Here is a 19,133-nt window from a genome sequence, read left to right as displayed (position 1 = left end):
AAGTTCACTATTGTACCTTATTTAGCCCATATTAGTAGTCTAGTCTACATATTAGTTCCTTTTGAAAGGGTAGCTAGTGACAGTTTTTCCATTTTTTCCCCCTGTAAGCAACCCAATTCAAAGATATTCATATGTTTAGAAATTAAAGCAAATTCACTGAAATAATATAAATTCAACATCCTTAAGAAGTGTACAACATTTCAGTATATTTTAAATACATTCGCATAGGACACCATTTATCATAAAAAATATATTTCATTTTAAATCTCTGCAAAATTTGCCATGTAACTTAACACCCTTTGATAGTATTTCAGCAATAGTTGCTATAAACCTTCATTGGTTCAATTTTTGAATCTATCGATGAGGACAAGCAGTTTCAGTGTCTTGACAGTGTCTTGGTTAAGATTGCCCATGATATAGCCTACGGTGGCCTTTCTATATATGCTTTTTGTACCCCGAACCCTCTGAAAGCACTTCTTGCACTTAACCCATTACCAGCTCTGTGCAAATAAACATGAAAACCTGGAGGAAAAAAACCCTACAGACAGTTTGTGTTTTAATAGCCCATGGTTAATGAGAAAAAAGCCAGTTGCCTTTGAAATAAAACAGCATTACACACCTGTAGCCTTCACCTGCAACACAAAATAGGCTACTTATCATCCATCTGTTTGTTTAACCCCTTATAAATCAGAATGAATATGTATAAATGTCTTCATACTCTGGTGATGTTGGAAACAGCCTTTAAACTTTAGTAGGCCTGTGTTTATTACACTGATTACAACTTTGTTATCTCATGGTAATAACATTATCTGACAAAACTAGATTTGGAAACAGTTAAAATAAAATAATCTAATCAACTGATTAACCATCAAGAGTGGGTAGTAAAGGACTGTTGCTGAGTGGGGTCGTCCAATCCTGGTTTGCGGGCATCTTGCGTTCTTCAGACTCCCATCCCACTTTTACTACTCATAAAAGATTCCTGGCTGGCAGGCCAGGCAGTGGCTAATTAGTTAGCTACTATTCGACAGCAGGCTTAACCAGGTCAATCCGGCCTGTGGATCAACTTCAACATTTCTCCATTTTCTACCCACACAGACCAACGCGGCGTGCGAGCAGATGCTCTAGATCGCACACATTTGCGCGTTTTTAGTGCGGTTTGCATTGCATCTAACGTTAGGTAGTTCCGTACAGCTCCGTGCTACAGAAAGCGCTTCCCAGCAGCAGGAGAGACACCTGGATTTCAGCTGCAAAAAGCAAGCACCTGGGGTTTACAAATAAAATTTCAGTTCGGGAAAACAAAAGTCTCCCAATCTGTCTGCAGAATGGCTCGACCTTCAAGGTAAGTGCGTTTTTATTAGTCTCTGTAGCTTCGCAGGTTCGCACATGATGTGTGATCTGTGTGTGGGTCTCTCCATGTTGCTAAATGCTAACTGGCTAACCAGCATTTTCTGCGCGTGTTTACATAGCTTCCCAAAACAGCACAAATCACACCTAAACTCGTAGATTTTCATCTCTTAATATGTTTACGGATATTATTTAATTTAAAACATGGTCGCTACATCCCCAAACGTACCTATGCTAACCTCAAGCGGCCAGCATTAAATAAAAAAAGCGGGATAGTAACGTTAGTTCTCGCTGCTGGGGAATTCATGTTGTTCAAAACCAGCCAGCTAGGCATTATGACAAAAAATGAAAATAAATAGCTTTATGGTTAATTCGTAATTCACAGTACATGTGATACACTAATAGCGTATGTCTGTGGAAGTTTCGCGTATTTTCCTCAGTTAGCCCCGCGAGCATTGCTGTTAGTTTAGCGGCAGCGTGTGTTTGAGCGTGAACGCGCGCCATTATTTCACACACACGACTTGAGCCATTTCTCCTGCAAACTTGTGTTCGTAGTTAATGCACCGTGGGTTTGGATCTGGTTTCAGTCAGAAATGAAGGCTCCTAAGTGGGAAGTAAACAAATGTGTTTGCTTTTCGCGATAAATGTATTTAAATGCGCTCTTGTTGATTTCGTAGCGCTGATATGAACCCACGAGCTCAAGCCAAGTGACGCGAACAGTGGCAACGTGTTGCTTATCATCTGTCAAACAGTAAACCGATTTCTTTAATTTAATATGCAACCCTCTCGGAGCAGGGCGTTAATGCATGTGTCGTCGGTGTAATTTATGGACTGAGGAGGTCCTGTGGTCAGTGAATACTGTCTGACCTGCAGGGCCTGTAGTTCAATGCCCCTATTTGAACAAACAGAGTCCCTCCCTCCCCACACTGCTGCTGTTGGCATGGCAATTAACCTGCTCCAACATGGCACCCCTGGCTCCTCTGCCCCTTCACTGCTTTAAATAAGAGGAGTGACAGCTCTGTTGCCATATGGAGAATGAATCAGAAAATCTGCAACCATTTATGTATTTTTTTAGATTTATATGATTTCGTTTTTGTTAGCCTAAAGAGAAGTTCTGCTGCATTCAGGTCAGGTTCCGTTTTTTATTTTATTTTTATTAAGTTGATAAATGTTTTATTTCCCCTCCCACATTAAAAAGTAAACAATATGGTGCAGGTAGTCTCTACATTATTGATTATTTTTTGATTATGTTTGTTGCAATTTTAAGCATCAAAGCATGTGAATTTGATATAAATAAGATGTTAATATAGGTTGAAGTTTTAAAGTCGACATTAATCAGAAGTTGCACTAGTCTTTTCTTCCCTATTGTGACCTTACAGTCTATTATTGTGACACATATAAGAGTGAAACTGCTTCTCAAACAAGAAAAAAAAAAGTAGGGCAGGTCTTGATTTTTGTCCATCTGGAGTTGATTGGATGGTTGTGGTTTGCTATTGCTTTGATGTCATGTGAGTGACAGGTTGATCCCGCCCTCATCATCAAAGAAGAGGGAGGGGGCGTTATTTCAATTAAAGTTCATAAGAGCACATGGATTCTAAAATTCAGTAAAATTCTAAAATTCAGTAAAATTCAAAATTTATAATTTATAAATAGTGCAATATTACATACAAAATAAGAATAGTCCATTTTTATTTCATTGTGACTAATAATAAATGATTTATAAACCTATTACATACATGTTTGTCCTCTTGTGGGTCATTTATATTTCCTTTCCTGTTATTTGTGCACAGGAATAAAAGGGTTGTTGACTATGCACAATTCCAAGAGTCTGACGACGCAGGTAAGTTCCTCTAATGCAAATATCCTGTTGTACACCTTACTATTGTATCCCACTTAACAGGGTTTTCCAACAGTCAGGAAATATAAGGGGTGAAAAGTGAAAGTGTTTTCTTCCAGGCTTTAAAAAGTAATGGAAATTATTACAAATATTAATAATAACTGAACAAGATCTCTAGTGTTAAATAATGTCACTGTGCTGCATTAATACTTTAGTAGATGCAGTGTTGTTTGTGCTGTGAAGTCAAGCTGTTTTATAACCTGATTCAACTGAATGATTTGATACAGATGAGGAATATGGAAAAGAGTCGGAACGACCTGAGAAAACTTCTGTAAAACGCAGGTCAGTCTCTCTGATTAGTTATAATATTTTTTAGTACATATGTAGTAACTAAGAAAGTAATGATAGCAAAACTAATACAATTCTGGTTGTAAAAGTAATATTTTAGTTTAAAGGGATGGTTCACCCAAAAATGAAAATTATTAGAGGTCGACCGATAGTGGATTTTACCGATAACGATAGCTAGGTTGGGCCATACTTGCCGATAACCGATTAATGAACCGATAGTTTTTAAAATTGATACTGGATAAAAACAAATTGCACCTTGATCATTCATGTTAGTTTGATGGTTAACAAATGGTAAACAAATAAAAACCTTAATTTAAAAATGTATTAGTACATGTTAATTAACAAACAATGAACAATCCTTATACAGCAGTTATTAACCATAGTTAATGTTACATATGGAATTTTATTGTAAGTGTTATCATTTCATATAAATCCAAACAGTCATGCTTAAAGATGGCCAACTTTAAATATCTACAACGCCAGAGCATTGAAATGACATAAATATTACATGTATAGTCTCACACCTTTGCTTCTATTTTATAAACACTTGATGATTATCTAATCAAAATAACAAAATACATATTAAAGTGATGATGAAAAAATAACCGAAATCGAATGCTTTTCTGATTTATGTTTCTGTCGGCTGTATGAACATATCAGTTTGCTATCTTACATCTCTAGCTTTAAATATGCAACTTCTCTCCATATTTAATGCATAAAAGTGACTAGCTGGATATAAACTAATGCAAATAGATGTTAACAATTGTGACATTTAACATTCGGTTCAGACTTAGTTTATTTTGTCAGTGTTTTAACCGCTTGAGGTACTGGTACTAATGTTAGCGTCCTCTCAGCCTCGAAGGCAAACAAACAAACTGTTGTGCTGTTCTTTCTCTACTAATGCAGCATTTAGTCAACAAATTAATCGCTTTATAATGATATGACAAAATACCTTTTAGCTGTCGGTGCTTTAAACGCGCATCTGAGCGCTCTCCACGCAGCGTGTGCTCTCAGTGCAGCACGCAGAATCACGTGTGGAAATAAACAACACGAGGCATCAGAGAAAGTTTTTATTACACCTCTAGAGGCCGCTCTTGTACTGCATGATGCCAGCAGAGCCTTCTCCGCTCTCTCTTACTGTGTAATGAATGACAGCGCGCGCTTCTCAGCCGCTCCAGCAACGAACGCAACCAGGAAAAACTATCGGTATGTATTTTTGCCGATAACGATAGTTCCACCAATCAACTATCGGTGCCGATTAATCGGCAAAACCGATGAATCGGTCGACCTCTAAAAATTATGTCATTAATTACTCACTCTCATGTCGTTCCAAACCCGTAAGATTTCGTTCATCTTCAGAACACAAATGAAAAAAAAATTCTGTCCCCTCCATTGACAGTCTACGCAACTACCATGCGAGTGCTTAGTTAGCATAAAAAACATAATTTACCCCTTTATTAACAAAATATTACTCTGTAACGCGAGTTCACGAGAGCACCCACACCACATGCGTGTTGTGTTAACGCGAGAGAACACGTTGTTGGGTAAATGTGCGTTGGAGATTAATATTTTGTAAATACAGTGGTAAGAAAAAAAGTGTTTTGCGCAAACATAACACTTGATAAAATTGATGTCCACTGGAGTCACATGGATTACTTTAATGATGTCTTTACTACCTTTATGTGGCGTGAAAGTAGTAGTTGCGTTGCTGTCAATGGAGGGACAGAAATCTCTCAGATTTCATTAAAAAGATCTTCATTTGTTTTCCAAAGTTGACTGAAAGTCTTACGGGTTTGGAACGACATGAGGGCGAGTAACTTAATTTTTTTTTTCATTCACTGTCAAGTTTACATGCATTTATTTTAGCTTCCGCTATTTCTAAAATTATTTATGAGCTGCATACATATTCATTACACTATTCGTTTTGTTTAAATTCATGAGGGCTATATTTTGTCTGAATTATTTTATATATCGCTAAAACATAAATGCTGTATTTCTTCCTATGTAGTGAGGATTCTCAAATCAAGGACCACAAGAGTAAGTCAAATTTTATTTTAGTGATTTTTTGCTTATATTTAACTTTTTTATTTAGAATTATGTTATATAGATTTTTTTAATTCAGTTATTAAACATTCTGACAAAATGTTTTTCTATCCCAATATTCCAGAGGATTTAAGTGATGATGACAATGACAATGACTATGGGGAGGATGAGGAAGAGGATGATGATGGTGGTGACAGTGATTTTGATGCTAAAGAGGCCAGCAAGGGGAGACAAGCAACAGCTAAACGGAAAAGGGCTGCAGGTATTACCAGTATAAACACTTCATTACACAGTCATTCAGTTACCTCTGACAACTACTTTCTGTGCACATTTGCCATTTTACCTTTTAAATTTTCTTTTCTTTTAGCTACTTTAAAAATATAAATGCACAATATGTATAACAACAATGGCATGTGTTCTTCAGGTGGCAATTCATAATGTAAAATATTAAATATTTTGACATCCAAAATCAAGTGTGGTCAAACATTTTACTGGTAGTGTATAATGTTAAAGGTTTAGTTCACACAAAAATGAAATTCTGCCATCAATTACTCACCCTCATGGCATCATATTTGAGTGCTCCATAGTATGTTCACTGATCAACGTTTATGTGGAAAAAAGCCTAAAATAAATGTGTTCATCATATTCAGAAGACTTTGATTAAACCGCTCGATTCATATGGATTTATTGTACAATCTCTTTATGAACGTTTTGAAGCATCAGAGTTTTGGGTGAACTTCAGCCTTTTAGTGGAGGGAAAGAAATCTCAGGGATTTCATTAAAAATATCTTCATTTGTGTTCTAAAAAAGTGGTTTTGTGGTTTATATATATATATATATATATATATATATATATATATATATATATATATATATATATATATATATATATAGGGTTATAAAAATAAATATAACACCTGGTTTGTTGTGCTTGTTTGTAGGGCTGCACAATTTGGCCCAACATTTTGTTCTTAGATATTAATATGACTAATAATTATTATGATTGTTATTATTGCTAAATAAAAATATTAAACAAAATAAGAAATATTACTATTGTAATAACACTTTTGCATTTAAGAATAAATATAACAATGAAAATAATATTAATGTTATTTTACAACTTATTTTAAGAAAAATTGCAGGGTTAAACCTGTTAGACTTATTATAAAATATTATATATGATAAAAATCTGTAACTCTAATTTCTTGATTTTTGTCAGGAGGTATGTAAAATCAAAGTCCATGTCTTTAATATGAAATATAACCCGAGGAGAAAAACATATAGATTATCATATACATTTCTTTAGAGAGTATTATTTTTCCTATTTTTTACCCAAAATAGGGTGGAGTGAGCAATACTGAGCGGATGAGCGCTAATTCATACTGGAAGCTGGAGGATGCCCACGCACAGAAACTCCAAATATGCCTCACAGAAATAATATAACTTATAATGTTCCATGAAATCCCTAATGTGGATAAATGCATCAAGCTCTTGTTGCTGAATAAAAGAAGATAGTTCACTTTTACTTATTAAACACAAAGACAATAAACACACGACTGACGCAATATATGGCATATTTGAGTTCTTCAAGCCATCTCGGGTATTTTCATAATAATAAAGTATACTTATAATGTTTTAGTTTGGCAGATTATTAGTGACTCAAACTCTCAGTGCTTTAAGAGATGGAGCAGCATTTACTACTGATCACAGAGCCGCTCTTCACGAACACGCTGGGCATATATTTATTCAATTCAAAATCGGGATTCCAGTTTAATTTCTATAATATCTATAATAAACAACATATAACATGTATCTAATAGTGTTTCAGTTTCATGCTCTTCTTCATTTTCTTTTATGCTATTAAAATGCAATTTTATGCTTTTGTTCCTTTTTACAATGTGAATCTGCTCTCATCTGCTAATTAACTTGCTCTTATTCACTTAAGCAAAACCGCAGTAAATTTTTTTCATGCCTGTGTTGCGATTTAGTGTTTATGCGTTTTGCATATTAATGCATTTTTTAAAAAACCTTCAGCTTGTGTTAATTAACCATGTATCTGCTCTTTTGACACACAGATGACAGTGACGATGAGGTAAAAGTTGTGAAGAAGAAGGGCCGGCAGGTGCGTCAGGCTGCCACTAAAGCGGCGTCCAAACAGAGGGAGATTCTTCTTGGGGACGGAGGAAGTGAGGATGAGGAAAGAGAGGAAGAGGAGGAAGAAGATGACAGTGACGTTTACACTGGCGGTACAAACAGTATTATGTCAGAGTCAAACTATTTCAAGAACATTTACATTCGCACGTTAGCTAACCGTGAGATACCTGATGTTTTATTCTTCCCTCATCTGCTCATAGAGGACTCAGGCAGCGATGAAGACTTTATGGTTGAGGACGATGATGACGACAGTGATTATGGCCGACCCAAACGGAAGATCTCAAAAGTGAGCAGGAGAAGCAAAGACAAGAAATCCCCTAAACCCAAGCTAAGGGCTTCAGGTAAAGCCACCCATAATCCTACTATCAGATTATGTCTGCAAAAAAAATAATGAATGATAATGAATCACTAATCACTTGATAATTAATTACAAGCTTCCTCTAGATATCTTTAACCGTCACAGTTACAGTAATTAAGTCAATTATCTTCTCCCAGTGACCCGAGGGCCCAAGAAGAGGAGAGGAAAACGTCAGACGAAGGTTAAGAGAGTTGTGAAAAAGGCCTCGCCTAAAGCCAAAGATGAAGATATCGAGAGCAACAAGGAGGAGGAGGAGGAAGAGGACGAGGCGAAGAAGGAAGACAGGAAAGAGTCGCCCGCCCTGAAGAAGACACAGGATGACGAAAGTGGCGCAGAAGGGGAGGAAAACAACGACAACGGAGAAAAGGAGGAAGAGGAGGAGAAAGAGAATGAGAAAGAGAAAGAGGAAAAAGACGATGTTTCCGAGGAGGAAGCTCCGTCAGGTGAAGACTGAGCTCTTTCGCCTGCTGGTGAACGTGTCTGTTGTCTGTTTTTCTTAATGAGGAGCAGTAGAATTTATTTCCCACAATACTCAAAGAGTGTTTTGGATGTTTGTTATGTCTCTCAGCTTGTAAATACCATATCTCCGAACGAAATCTGTAAAGTATCATCAGACCTATTCTAAAACTGTACGGTTTGGCCTTATCCCAAAATGCGGTCTTTCGTAGTAATCACTAATCAATGTTTCAATTACAGCTTTGCAACTTTTTTGCCGAAACCGTTTTGTTATAGTTGACTTTCGACGTATAACAAAGGATGAAAATGACGTGCCCAAAAAAATACAGATTATACTGTAGGCTCTGTACTTCACTTTATGGGCACCTTCATTTTTTTTTTATTAAAAATGCATTTGAAGAAGAACGTAACTGCTCGTTTACTCCCAAACAAACACTTTTTTGTGACTTTTAATGTACATGATCTCATCCCAGCTGCATTGACCGTTGAAAACAGGCTTATAATGAACACACATGCTTGTCGTCATGAACTGCACTGGATTGTTGTGGCTGCAGTTCAGTCACGTGATTTTCCTTGCTACATCAACTGTACGTCACATAGCTCTAGTACGCTACTTTCTCCCACTTTCCGTGCAGTTGTTTCTTGATTCAGTCTAGTAAATCAGCTTTTTCCCGTCTGAGCATTTGAACTAAGATGACTTTTTCTATGGTTGTATTGAACCTCTTTCATGGTTGGCATGCTTTCATGTACGTGGTGCGAAGTAAGTCGGTGGGTGGAGTCTCGGGCTCAGGATGAGTGATGTCAGAAGTGAGCTAGTGAAAACCTTATTATTGACCTCTGTGATGCTTCATGTGTGCATTTTTTAAGAATATTTTGATGCTTATAGATGCCTTTTTAATGCAGTCCGTTGAGCCATTAGAAGGGTCAAAACGAGCTGAATTCAGTGCACACCATTCATAGCTTTCTCAGCTTCATACGACTATTTTTATCGCGTGTATCTCCATCCTAATCTGTAGCCTTTCAGTCTATATCATAATTTATCCAAAATAAATGTTTGTTTTAATTACGCTACTCTGATTTTTGTAAAAATTTGTTTTACAAGGAAAAATAAAATGTATCTTTAAAGAAATCGAGTAGTTGGTGACCTGTTTTTTCTTCTTTATTTTGACTGTAACGGAAATGACATCATATACTAATTTACTTGATGCTCCATGCTGTCTTTTATAACAAATACTGTAGCTACTTTCCAGAATAGCTGAATATAGTTAATATCACACATGCAATCAAAGCAATAGCTTGAGAGAAACATTCACCGAGGACAAAATCCATTCATTTTCGATAGGAATTCGCTCTAGATTTCTTAAGGTTTTGAAGTGCGCTTATATTTAATGTTTAACGATTTTTCATGGGTAAAATCAAGTCATTTAAATAGGAAACAAGCTAACATGAATTTTGCTAGCTAATTTTGCTAGCTAGCGTGCAAGATTTGTTCAAGTTGGTCATGCAGATTCTCCGCGTTGACTTCATACATCACTGCACTATTGACAATTAAAAAAACTGACCTTTTCACCAGTGATATTTTGCCCAAGTTTCTCTGAAATTTCACTAATGTGACCGCAACTTTATAATGACAATAATTTTAGGATAGTTCACCCAAAGGTGATCATCATTTACTCATCCTTGCCTCATGTCATTCTAAAACTGTATTACTTTCTTCTGTGGAACATTTCACTGTCAAATTAAATAACACAACAATCTAAACACATTAAAATATCTTCTACACATTTATTTTGCCAGAACACAAAGCTTGCACAACATTATGTCTCTTGACACGGTAAACAATAATTTATTGCATTACTGCAAATAACTTTTTGCGTTAGTCATGAGTTTTCAAGAAGCTGTTGAGTTTTTCAAATGAACACAGTACAATATTCTGGCCATGACCTTCCAGCCTAAGACCAGTTTTAACAAGATAAAGATAGTTTTGAAGGCATATGGAAGTTCTAGGAATTCTTAGATTGGTGAATTATTAATTAAGAGTTCATTCTGGCATTTAATTTGGTGTCTTGGGTAAAGTACAAAACTTTATATCAATTGTATGCCATAAATGACTTAATTGCCCTCCTGTAATCAAACATTTCTCCCATTTGTCTTCTCTTCCTGTAATATTCATAATTAACAGTCAAGATTATTTGCAAGAAACTAAACAAATAAACAAAAAATACATATAAAATACCAAACTTTTTACAGTTTAGTTGTCAAGTATTTCCAGCAGGTTGTGACCTGTCAATGGTTTCATCCAGAGTCACATTTAATTGATTCAGGCTGTATTACAGCAACTTTCTGTTCTGGAGCAGCTTTCTCTGACGCAGATGGAGCGGGTGCTGGTGGGGCTTCCACCGTGGCTGCCTTTTTAGATGCTCCTGGATGGTGAAGACATTGAGTCATATAATGTTGCCCAGTTTACTTAAGTTACATACTTAACTGCTGATATAAAGACTGTTTATCACCATGTATGTTGTTTTTACCTGTGAGATTTCTGTGGATGTGGTTGCACAGGATCACGCTAAAGAGGAAGATGAAACCAAGGCATCCCGTGACCATACCACACACCAAAAAACTGTAGCTGCCTTTTTTCTGAATAAGCTGGAAGAAATTTGTTCAGGGTTATTTACTTTTTTAGAAAATCCTTCCCAAGTTTTAAAACATGAGCGCAAGAACTTACTGATCCAACCAACACTTGCAAGGTCATCTCACCCATTCCGGAAGTTGTCACTAAAACTGTTGTTGCACATCCTGAAGGAAAAAAAAGATAATTTTTTTGTGGCCTTGTTTGTCCATAGGGATATCTGAAAATATTCTTAAAGTCCCCCCTGTAGTCAATAATTCTATTGCCATTTCCAAACAATTTGAAGTCCATTATTTTACAGTGGGGAAGATTATTATTAAGTGTAAAACATTAGCCTAGGAAAACCCAGACAATTTCCGGCAAATTTAGATTTGCTCTGCAAGTAGTCTGGCAAAGAGCCCATTCAAGCCCATTTCTAATCCGTCGAAATCGCGGCAGCAATCAGAAACGTTGAGGCGGGTTTTACGCGATGACGATCGTTCTGATTGGTTTTGGGTCTATCCAATTGCGCCCATTGAGCGACGTCCGTTCAACTTTTAAATGCATTATTATATTCAAATTGCAAACACATGAGGACAGTCTCCATGAAAGACCCACTGGCAGATGAACGTGCTATTACATTTCTCTCCGAAACGGTAGGAAATTAAATTAGATTTAATAGAGATTTTTAACTGTGACAAGATGATTGACAGGGCGGTTTACGTGACAGGATGCATGCGACAGATCCGTCCGATAAAGATGACGAAGTAGTATGTCCCAAAGCTTGTCTACTTTTTTGCTATACATTCAAAAGTAAATACCTTTTCTTCACAAAAAGAGTACATACTTTTATGGCGTAGTGTAACTTAGGCGAATTGGGACGCAGCATATGGCTTTACACGATGACGATCGCTCTGATTGGTTTTAGGTCTATCCAATTGCGCCCAGAGGCATTTGAGCGACGTCCGTTGGTGACGCCCCTTTGGAAATGAGTTATTAATGAAGCTTTGCCGGACCATAACTCAGTTACTACTGAGAATGGTCTGGTTTTAACCAGGCTAGTAAAACATAACAGACAGTTGCCAATTTTCCCAGGAGTGGACGTCCAGGTAAATTCAACCCAAGGTCAGACCGTGCAATGCTCAGAGATAACGCAAAACACCTAAGAATTACACCTCAGACTCTACAGGCCTCAATTAACATGTTAAATGTTAAAGTTCGTGGTAGTACAATTAGAAAAAGACAGGACAGGTATGGCATGTTTGGAAGGGTTGCCAGGAGAAGGCTTCTTCTCTCTAAAAAGAACATGGCAGCACCTGAACAAACCATAAGACATCTGGAACAATGACGAGACCAAAGTGGAGATGTTTGGCCATAATGCACAGCGCCAAGTTAGACGAAAACTAAACGCAGCATATCAGGACCTCATACCAATAGGGTTGATGATTTTTGGCTCGTTTTGTAGCCACAGGAGTCGGCCATGAACTCCTGTGTAAACCAAATTATTCTAGTGACAAATGTGAGGCCATCTGTCTGACAGCTAAAGCTTGGAAATATTGAGTCATGCAGCAGGACAATGATCCCAAGAACACCAGTAAATCTACAACAGAATGGCTGAAAAAGAAAAGAATCCAGGTTGCACTGGCCCAGACAAAGTCCAGACCTCAACCCTACTGAAATTTTGTGGCAGGACCTTAAGACAGCTTTGCATAAACAGATGCTCACAAACCTCAATGAACTGAAGCAACGTAAAGAAGAGTGGGCAAAAGATCCTCCAGAACAATGTGAGAGACTGATAAAGTCATAAAGAAAACGATTACGTTATTACTGCTAAAGGTGGCTCTGCAAGCAATTAAATAATAAAGTGTTCTTAGTTTGTCACAAGGCTTCTCTGTTTTTGGCTTTATTTTTTATTTACATTTTATATTAAATATAAATGTTTTTATTGCAATTTCACATTTATTCTTCAAATTAATGTAGAAACAACATAAAGATAGTAGCCTATGTTTTAAATATTTGTTTAAGGGCATATTTTTATGAAAGAAGGCATTACCGATACCAACACTGCTACTGATGTCTCTATGAAATTTTTTTCTCAACTAATTATAGCCCTTCAATATATCAGGGCTCATTTTCTCCTAATGTCTCAGTCAGACCGGTTCAGATTTTTACTTGCCCAGTCAAAAATCAACAAAAGGGACTTGTTTTGACCCATGTAACCTTTTAAACAGTGCTTTAAGATTTTCAGGTAGATCTAACAGGTAGGATATATACAGAAATTGAATAAAGTTATCAAACACAGTCTTTACTGCATACATTATAAATTAAATATAAATTCTTATTAAAAACTACAAAAGTTATTCATTCAAGAGCAGTGAGAGATTTTCTCTTTTTCTTTTGTTCTTTGATTATTCTAATGACAGACAGCAACAGATTTATTGGGCTGCTGTCACTTTAAGACCTGCCGCATATGACACAGATCATCTGACACGCATCCCATTCTCTCACAACTCTTTACATTCATTAAAAGCCCTATTCGGATGGGACTAGTTTAACATGGAGAGGTGGGGTAAAGTAATAATTACCAGAGCTTCTCTGTGATTTTAGTCCCGTCCGAATGTACCATCTCAGTAATCATCACGGATAATGTCAGCAAAGATTACGGCGACTTTTACCTTCAGTAAAAAGGTCCGGAAAAAGGACCTCAGGTAGCCTAATACTACGCTCGAAAAGCATTCAGTTGCGTTCTAGACGCTGGAACGAGTCTGTGGCAAAACTCAAGTGTTTTCCACAAACCATTCAGATCAGAAAGAAGATTGAAAGCACTTGTTAGAGGCACGAAACATCTTTTAGCGTTAGGTAATTGGTGCCTATTATTACCAACACAATCCAATCTGAAAATAATTAATACATTGTTCGACCGGACATAACTGTTTTATAGAAATATAGATTATATGCAGTGTTGCCAACTATTTTTAATGGAAAGTAGCTAAAGCCTGCTCAAAAAGTCGTTAAATGTTGCTAGATGACGTCATGCGGCAATTAGCATATTTGTGACGTGGAAAAGCAAGAATTCACACTTACAGAATATTACTAGTGAGTGGAAACATTGGGAACATTGCTAAGGTTTGTCCACAAGTAGCTAGATTTGTTGCTAAGTGTGTTTTTGAAAACGAGTAGCTAAAGGGTCTGAAAAGTTGCTAAATCTAACGACAAAGTCGCTAAGTTGGCAACACTGGTTATATGTGTTTGCGCACGTGATATCAGGAAGCAACGTAATACGCACATGACGACAGGAGGTTGACGGCGATGCGCAAATCGAGTTACTCTCCCACCTCTGCTAGTTTTACTGAGATATCTATCCCGTACGAATTGGCCATTAATATTACAGACGTCCTGTGGTAAAATTACATTACTCCATGATCTACCCTCGTAAAGTTAATCCCGTCCGAATAGGGCTTAAGACTTCATTTAACTCATTTCAGACTGTGTTTGAGAGGATACTCGACAAAACTAGCATTTTGGCATAAAGTTGTGTTTTTGTCCGTTCAAGCGCTGTCTGAAGCGGCTTTCTGTGTGTGTGAGTGTGTGTGTCAGGAGACAGGAGATTCACAGATGAGTGCCAGTACTGCACTGCGTTCTCTTTTGTCCTGTCGCACTTGAATGGTTTAAAAGCATTTGCATGAAGAAGAGCGTGATCATATAATGTAACGCTAGCCAAAGGGAAAAAAACGGATGTTACGTTAATTACATTAAATGTTTTTAGCAGAATTTTTTTTTGCATGCGTTAGTGTTAATTCAGTGGCTGTGATATAAAAGATGAAGTATGCTGTGTGCAGTTTACCGCGGTAGTTTAGGATGTCCTCAGTGTAGGCCACTATGCAGGGGAAAACACTGCTGATGAAAAGCCCGAGCAAGGTCGTCCCAACAAACAGAAACACTCTGTTTGTGTAGAGGATGAGTAACAGCAGCAATGTTACATTCACACCAGCCTTAACAAGAGAGAGAAAGAGGGAGAGAGCAGAGAGGATCCAAATTTGTAAATCTATGATTCATCACATACTATGTGATGAATCATAGATTTACAAATTATACTCAATATTTCTAACAACTGATAACAACAGCTTGCATGAAGGAAACAACTTAGTGAAAATCAGCTCTATGTATGTAAATTACAGTATTTAATTATAGATTACCAGGTTCACGATGAGCAGATACACCGGTCTGAAGCGGTACGATAGTGGGACAGACACCAGTCGTCCAGCAGTGACGGCTGCCCAGAAGATACTGTTCAGGTATCCTGCCATTTTAGCGTGCAGAGATATGGGAGCTGAAACAGCATACGTGTAAACAAAGCCGGCATAGACCCCCTAAAGGTGAGGTTCAAGGGTCAAGTGTGAATTTTAACTTGCAGTTCTCAAAAAATATTAATAAAAATCATTGAGCTTTCTCACCATAATGCCCTCTGTCATAAACAGCACCATTCCACTGAAGATATGGATAACAAAAAAAGTGACCGGTAACCCACGCAGGTTACCATTCATACAGCAGCTGAAAATGTTTCCATGTCCTGAATGATGAAAATCTAAGGGGACCAGAATAAGAAAAAAAAAGTGAAACAAAGTTGGGGAGAGTTATTGAGTCAGAAGTTCAATTGCATAAATGGTTTTACTTGTTAGTTTCAATCACCTACACCACTGTTTAAAGATTTGCGGTCAATATGATTTAAAAAAAAGAAATTATTACTTTTATTCAGCAAAGATGCATTAAATTGATAAAGAAAAGACAGTAAAGAGTTCTAAACTAAAGTTCTGAATGTTAGTGTAGTTCAAAGATCACTTGTACCTGCATCGTAAGGTTCAGGCATTTCTGTGATTTCTGGTGCTTTAGTCTCCATTGCTAACTCATCTTTATCCAGCAGTCGTGGAGGGCTGTTCGTACAACAGGGAAGCAGCTTCTCTTGGTACATCAACACAAAAACCGCAATCGGCACTGGCAACTAGGAGAGAAAAAGACTGAGCTTTCACAGATATCCAGGCTCTCCTGCACACTGCACATAGAGCTGTACATCAGCTTACATTTATGACAGCCATGATCCAGAAGGCGTACGACACACTGGCCTTCTCCTCGACCAGCTCAGGGTGCGGGGAATTCTCAGCAAGGATTACAGGTGACCTGTCGCTGGATCTGAAGTGGTGAAGTATCTCTGTGGCATTTTCTGTGCTATTACTGCCCAGACAGTGCTCTGATATGAAAGGCTCTGCAATCAGAGGGCTCACCAGAGCACCGAGCCCAATGAAGAAGTGCAGTGCCTGGAAAGAGAGTGAAGACAGAGCTATTAACCTTTAATACTGATTATAACATAAATAAATCATGCATTTTATTATATCCCTATCCAAACCACACTTAGCTAAAGCAGCCAGCACAGAATGAATACTGTAGTGAATCTCACAAAATGTCCAGGTCAGATTCCTCCCCAAAAACCAATAGTAAAAATAAGAAATCAAATGTTATTTTACGTTGATGTAGTTCCTATTGACTTTTGTGACTACTGACTTGACCAACAACTGATTCAAATGAAATACTAATATGATTATTTGAAATAAACACTACTGTATATAAATGTATGTATAGAGTAGATCAACACCTCCCTGAGTGTATATATATATGAAGAGAAACATCTTTACTCACCTGCAGAAAGATAGCAGAGTCTTTCTTATACATAGACACAAGTCTGAAGTTTGCAATAGTGTCGATGATGCCCATAGCCAGGCCTGACACTGCCATAGCAACCGCCAGCAACAGCACATTATAGCAAAGTGGGATGATAGCAAAAACCACAGAGATGATGAGGGAGGAGAAGAAGAGAGCGAGGAGAGCACCGAACAACCTGAGAAGACAAGGAAAACAGCTTGGTTGCTTGATTATTTGTCAATTTTTCCACTTTATTTTTTCAAAATTCTTCCAATTACAAATGCTAATAGTTAAGATCTGTAATAGCTATCAAGTGACCTCACAAATTGATCAAGGACAGTCTTAAATTGTATGTTTTTGATGTGCTTTCATGTGTCTGACAGTTAGTCAGCCAGTAGTAGGGCCGCACGATCAACTGAAATAAATAAATACATGCACTACAAGCTTCAGAGTGAAGCATGGCACTGTGTTCTTTTATTATCAATTTTATTAATGATCTCAGAGCGGCTAAAACTCCATCTCTGCATCTGCTCTGAGTTTGAATATCACATTATGTCCATAAAATATATAAATTTGTTTTTAAAGCTATAAAATATTTAACATGAATTTTCTTTCAATTTTTTATATATTAAATATTTTTGTTATATATATTCATTTAATTCGTTAAAATATAACAGATATTATATAATAGATTAACCATGTTTAAAATATATATAACATATTTTGAAATCTGTAAAATGTATACATTTGTCTTTAAAACAATAAAAAAATATTATTTTCATTTTTTAAATATTATTTCAAAATATATTTCTAAATGTGGTTCAAATAAATATAATTATACAAATATATATATGTAAGTGTTAGCTTGATAAATCCCAGCTCAAGGTTCACAATTTGCTATTTGTGTAAGAGACATGGTCACAGGCAGCGATTGCACTGTTCAAATCACATCTGTTGAGGATGTCAAGAAGTTTCAGGCTGAAAGCTGACATGAAAAGTTGCAATAAATCTGTGTCATCTATAAAATGGACATAATAAAAAGTTAACCAACATCTGAGATTCACATGGTGAGGAGCAAGCACTTGAAAAAAGGAAGAAAAGGACCAAAAGTGCATAAACTCCCCAGGCAAGAATGTAATAGACTCGGAGTCTGACAGCCTTTACTGTCTGACATTTTAAACAAAGTTTCACAAACAATGAGAGTTTAACTTGATGCAGATGTCCATCTTCACAGTTTACCAGCAGAGACACACTCGCTTCTCTACTCACGTTTTCGTGAAGAGTCCTCCAGCCGAGCTGCCGATGAGCAGGCAGAGCTGCTGGGAGAAGAACACCCAGGTGATCTCCTGTAACGTGGAACCTGTCTGGCATTTCAGATCTACGATCGTAGGCCCCAGGAAGGCGATGCTCAGCCCAAAGCTAAAGAACACACTCCAGTATGTCAGTGTATGTTGACAGTTCCTACGGAAAAGTGTTAATATACGCTCCTCAATTAACATAGCGTGAAAATCACCAATCTATTCCACTGACAGCTGTACTGGTGTCTGGATGTTCCTGTCGGTGGGTTTCAAACCATTTGCTTAGGTGACAGATGTCAGAATAGAAGATCATTCCCCACATTTATAGCAGCTATTCGTTCACTCCTCCCATTTCATGAACCTTTGTGCGATGCTTCTGAAGTTAATGCCTAAAAATCACCTTGCAACGGATGTCTTCGAAACTGTGAATGATTTTCAGTTAAACTGTCAATGATTTTGATCCTCAATGAGAGTCGTGGATAAGAATGTGATACGTAAGGCTTGGATTGACGACGGGCCGTTGAATAATTAATAAGGCGGGAAAGGCACATCCGAGGCGTAACGGTCACTCACTCAGCGGGTGTGCATTATTTTTCGAATAATGATAATAATTCATAATTCAACGGCCCATCGTCAATTATTCCACTTATACGGTTACCACAAAATATTGTTCAGATTATGTAACGGAAGCTTGAGCCACTGACACTGATAATGCAGTTATTACTGAGAGAGAGAGAGAGAGAGAGAGAGAGAGAGAGAGAGAGAGAGAGAGAGAGAGAGAGAGAGAGATTAAGTGTGGATGAATTACCTGAATCTGTGTCTCAACAGTGTTCAGCATCAGAGTCTTACGTACGTTTATCTGCTCTAAGAACAGTGCTGTTATTATCTCACACGTGAGAAATGTCATGTAGCTCTCAAGTTGTTAAACTTGTGGGTGGGTGGGGGGGAGGGGTTAAAACATATATATATATAGCCTATATATATATATATATA

At 37.2% G+C, this 19,133-nt stretch overlaps 2 protein-coding genes across 2 annotated transcripts; one reads left to right on the top strand and one right to left on the bottom strand.

Annotated features, from left to right (window-relative positions):
• The first annotated feature begins 903 nt into the window (after positions 1 to 903).
• nucks1b (nuclear casein kinase and cyclin-dependent kinase substrate 1b) lies at positions 904 to 9,669 on the top strand. Its single transcript, XM_081386121.1, has 8 exons — positions 904 to 1,339; positions 3,135 to 3,184; positions 3,469 to 3,523; positions 5,538 to 5,566; positions 5,697 to 5,834; positions 7,648 to 7,818; positions 7,927 to 8,067; positions 8,222 to 9,669. The coding sequence occupies exons 1-8, from the start codon at positions 1,323 to 1,325 to the stop codon at positions 8,536 to 8,538; spliced, it is 918 nt and encodes a 305-aa protein (XP_081242247.1). The 5' UTR covers positions 904 to 1,322; the 3' UTR covers positions 8,539 to 9,669.
• A 1,166-nt stretch (positions 9,670 to 10,835) lies between these two features.
• On the bottom strand, positions 10,836 to 18,341 carry mfsd4ab (major facilitator superfamily domain containing 4Ab; the record flags this gene model as incomplete). Its single annotated transcript, XM_081386510.1, has 10 exons — positions 10,836 to 10,963; positions 11,069 to 11,186; positions 11,266 to 11,336; positions 14,993 to 15,140; positions 15,345 to 15,518; positions 15,603 to 15,733; positions 15,994 to 16,147; positions 16,227 to 16,460; positions 16,840 to 17,038; positions 18,112 to 18,341. The coding sequence occupies 10 exons, from the start codon at positions 18,339 to 18,341 to the stop codon at positions 10,836 to 10,838; spliced, it is 1,587 nt and encodes a 528-aa protein (XP_081242636.1).
• Between the last annotated feature and the right edge of the window lie 792 nt (positions 18,342 to 19,133).

The sequence above is a fragment of the Scardinius erythrophthalmus genome (assembly GCF_964197995.2).
Source record: "Scardinius erythrophthalmus genome assembly, chromosome: 15".
In the NCBI taxonomy this organism is placed as follows: domain Eukaryota; kingdom Metazoa; phylum Chordata; class Actinopteri; order Cypriniformes; family Leuciscidae; genus Scardinius; species Scardinius erythrophthalmus.
Note: the sequence above shows the minus strand (reverse complement) of the source record. Positions and strands in the feature narration are given on the sequence as shown.

Bases quoted from the DNA above. Each gene is read 5' to 3' on its own strand.
- nucks1b (XM_081386121.1), top strand. The intron at 3,524-5,537 runs GTCAGTCTCTCT...CTTCCTATGTAG, and splicing joins AAAACTTCTGTAAAACGCAG to TGAGGATTCTCAAATCAAGG. The intron at 5,567-5,696 runs GTAAGTCAAATT...CCAATATTCCAG, and splicing joins TCAAATCAAGGACCACAAGA to AGGATTTAAGTGATGATGAC.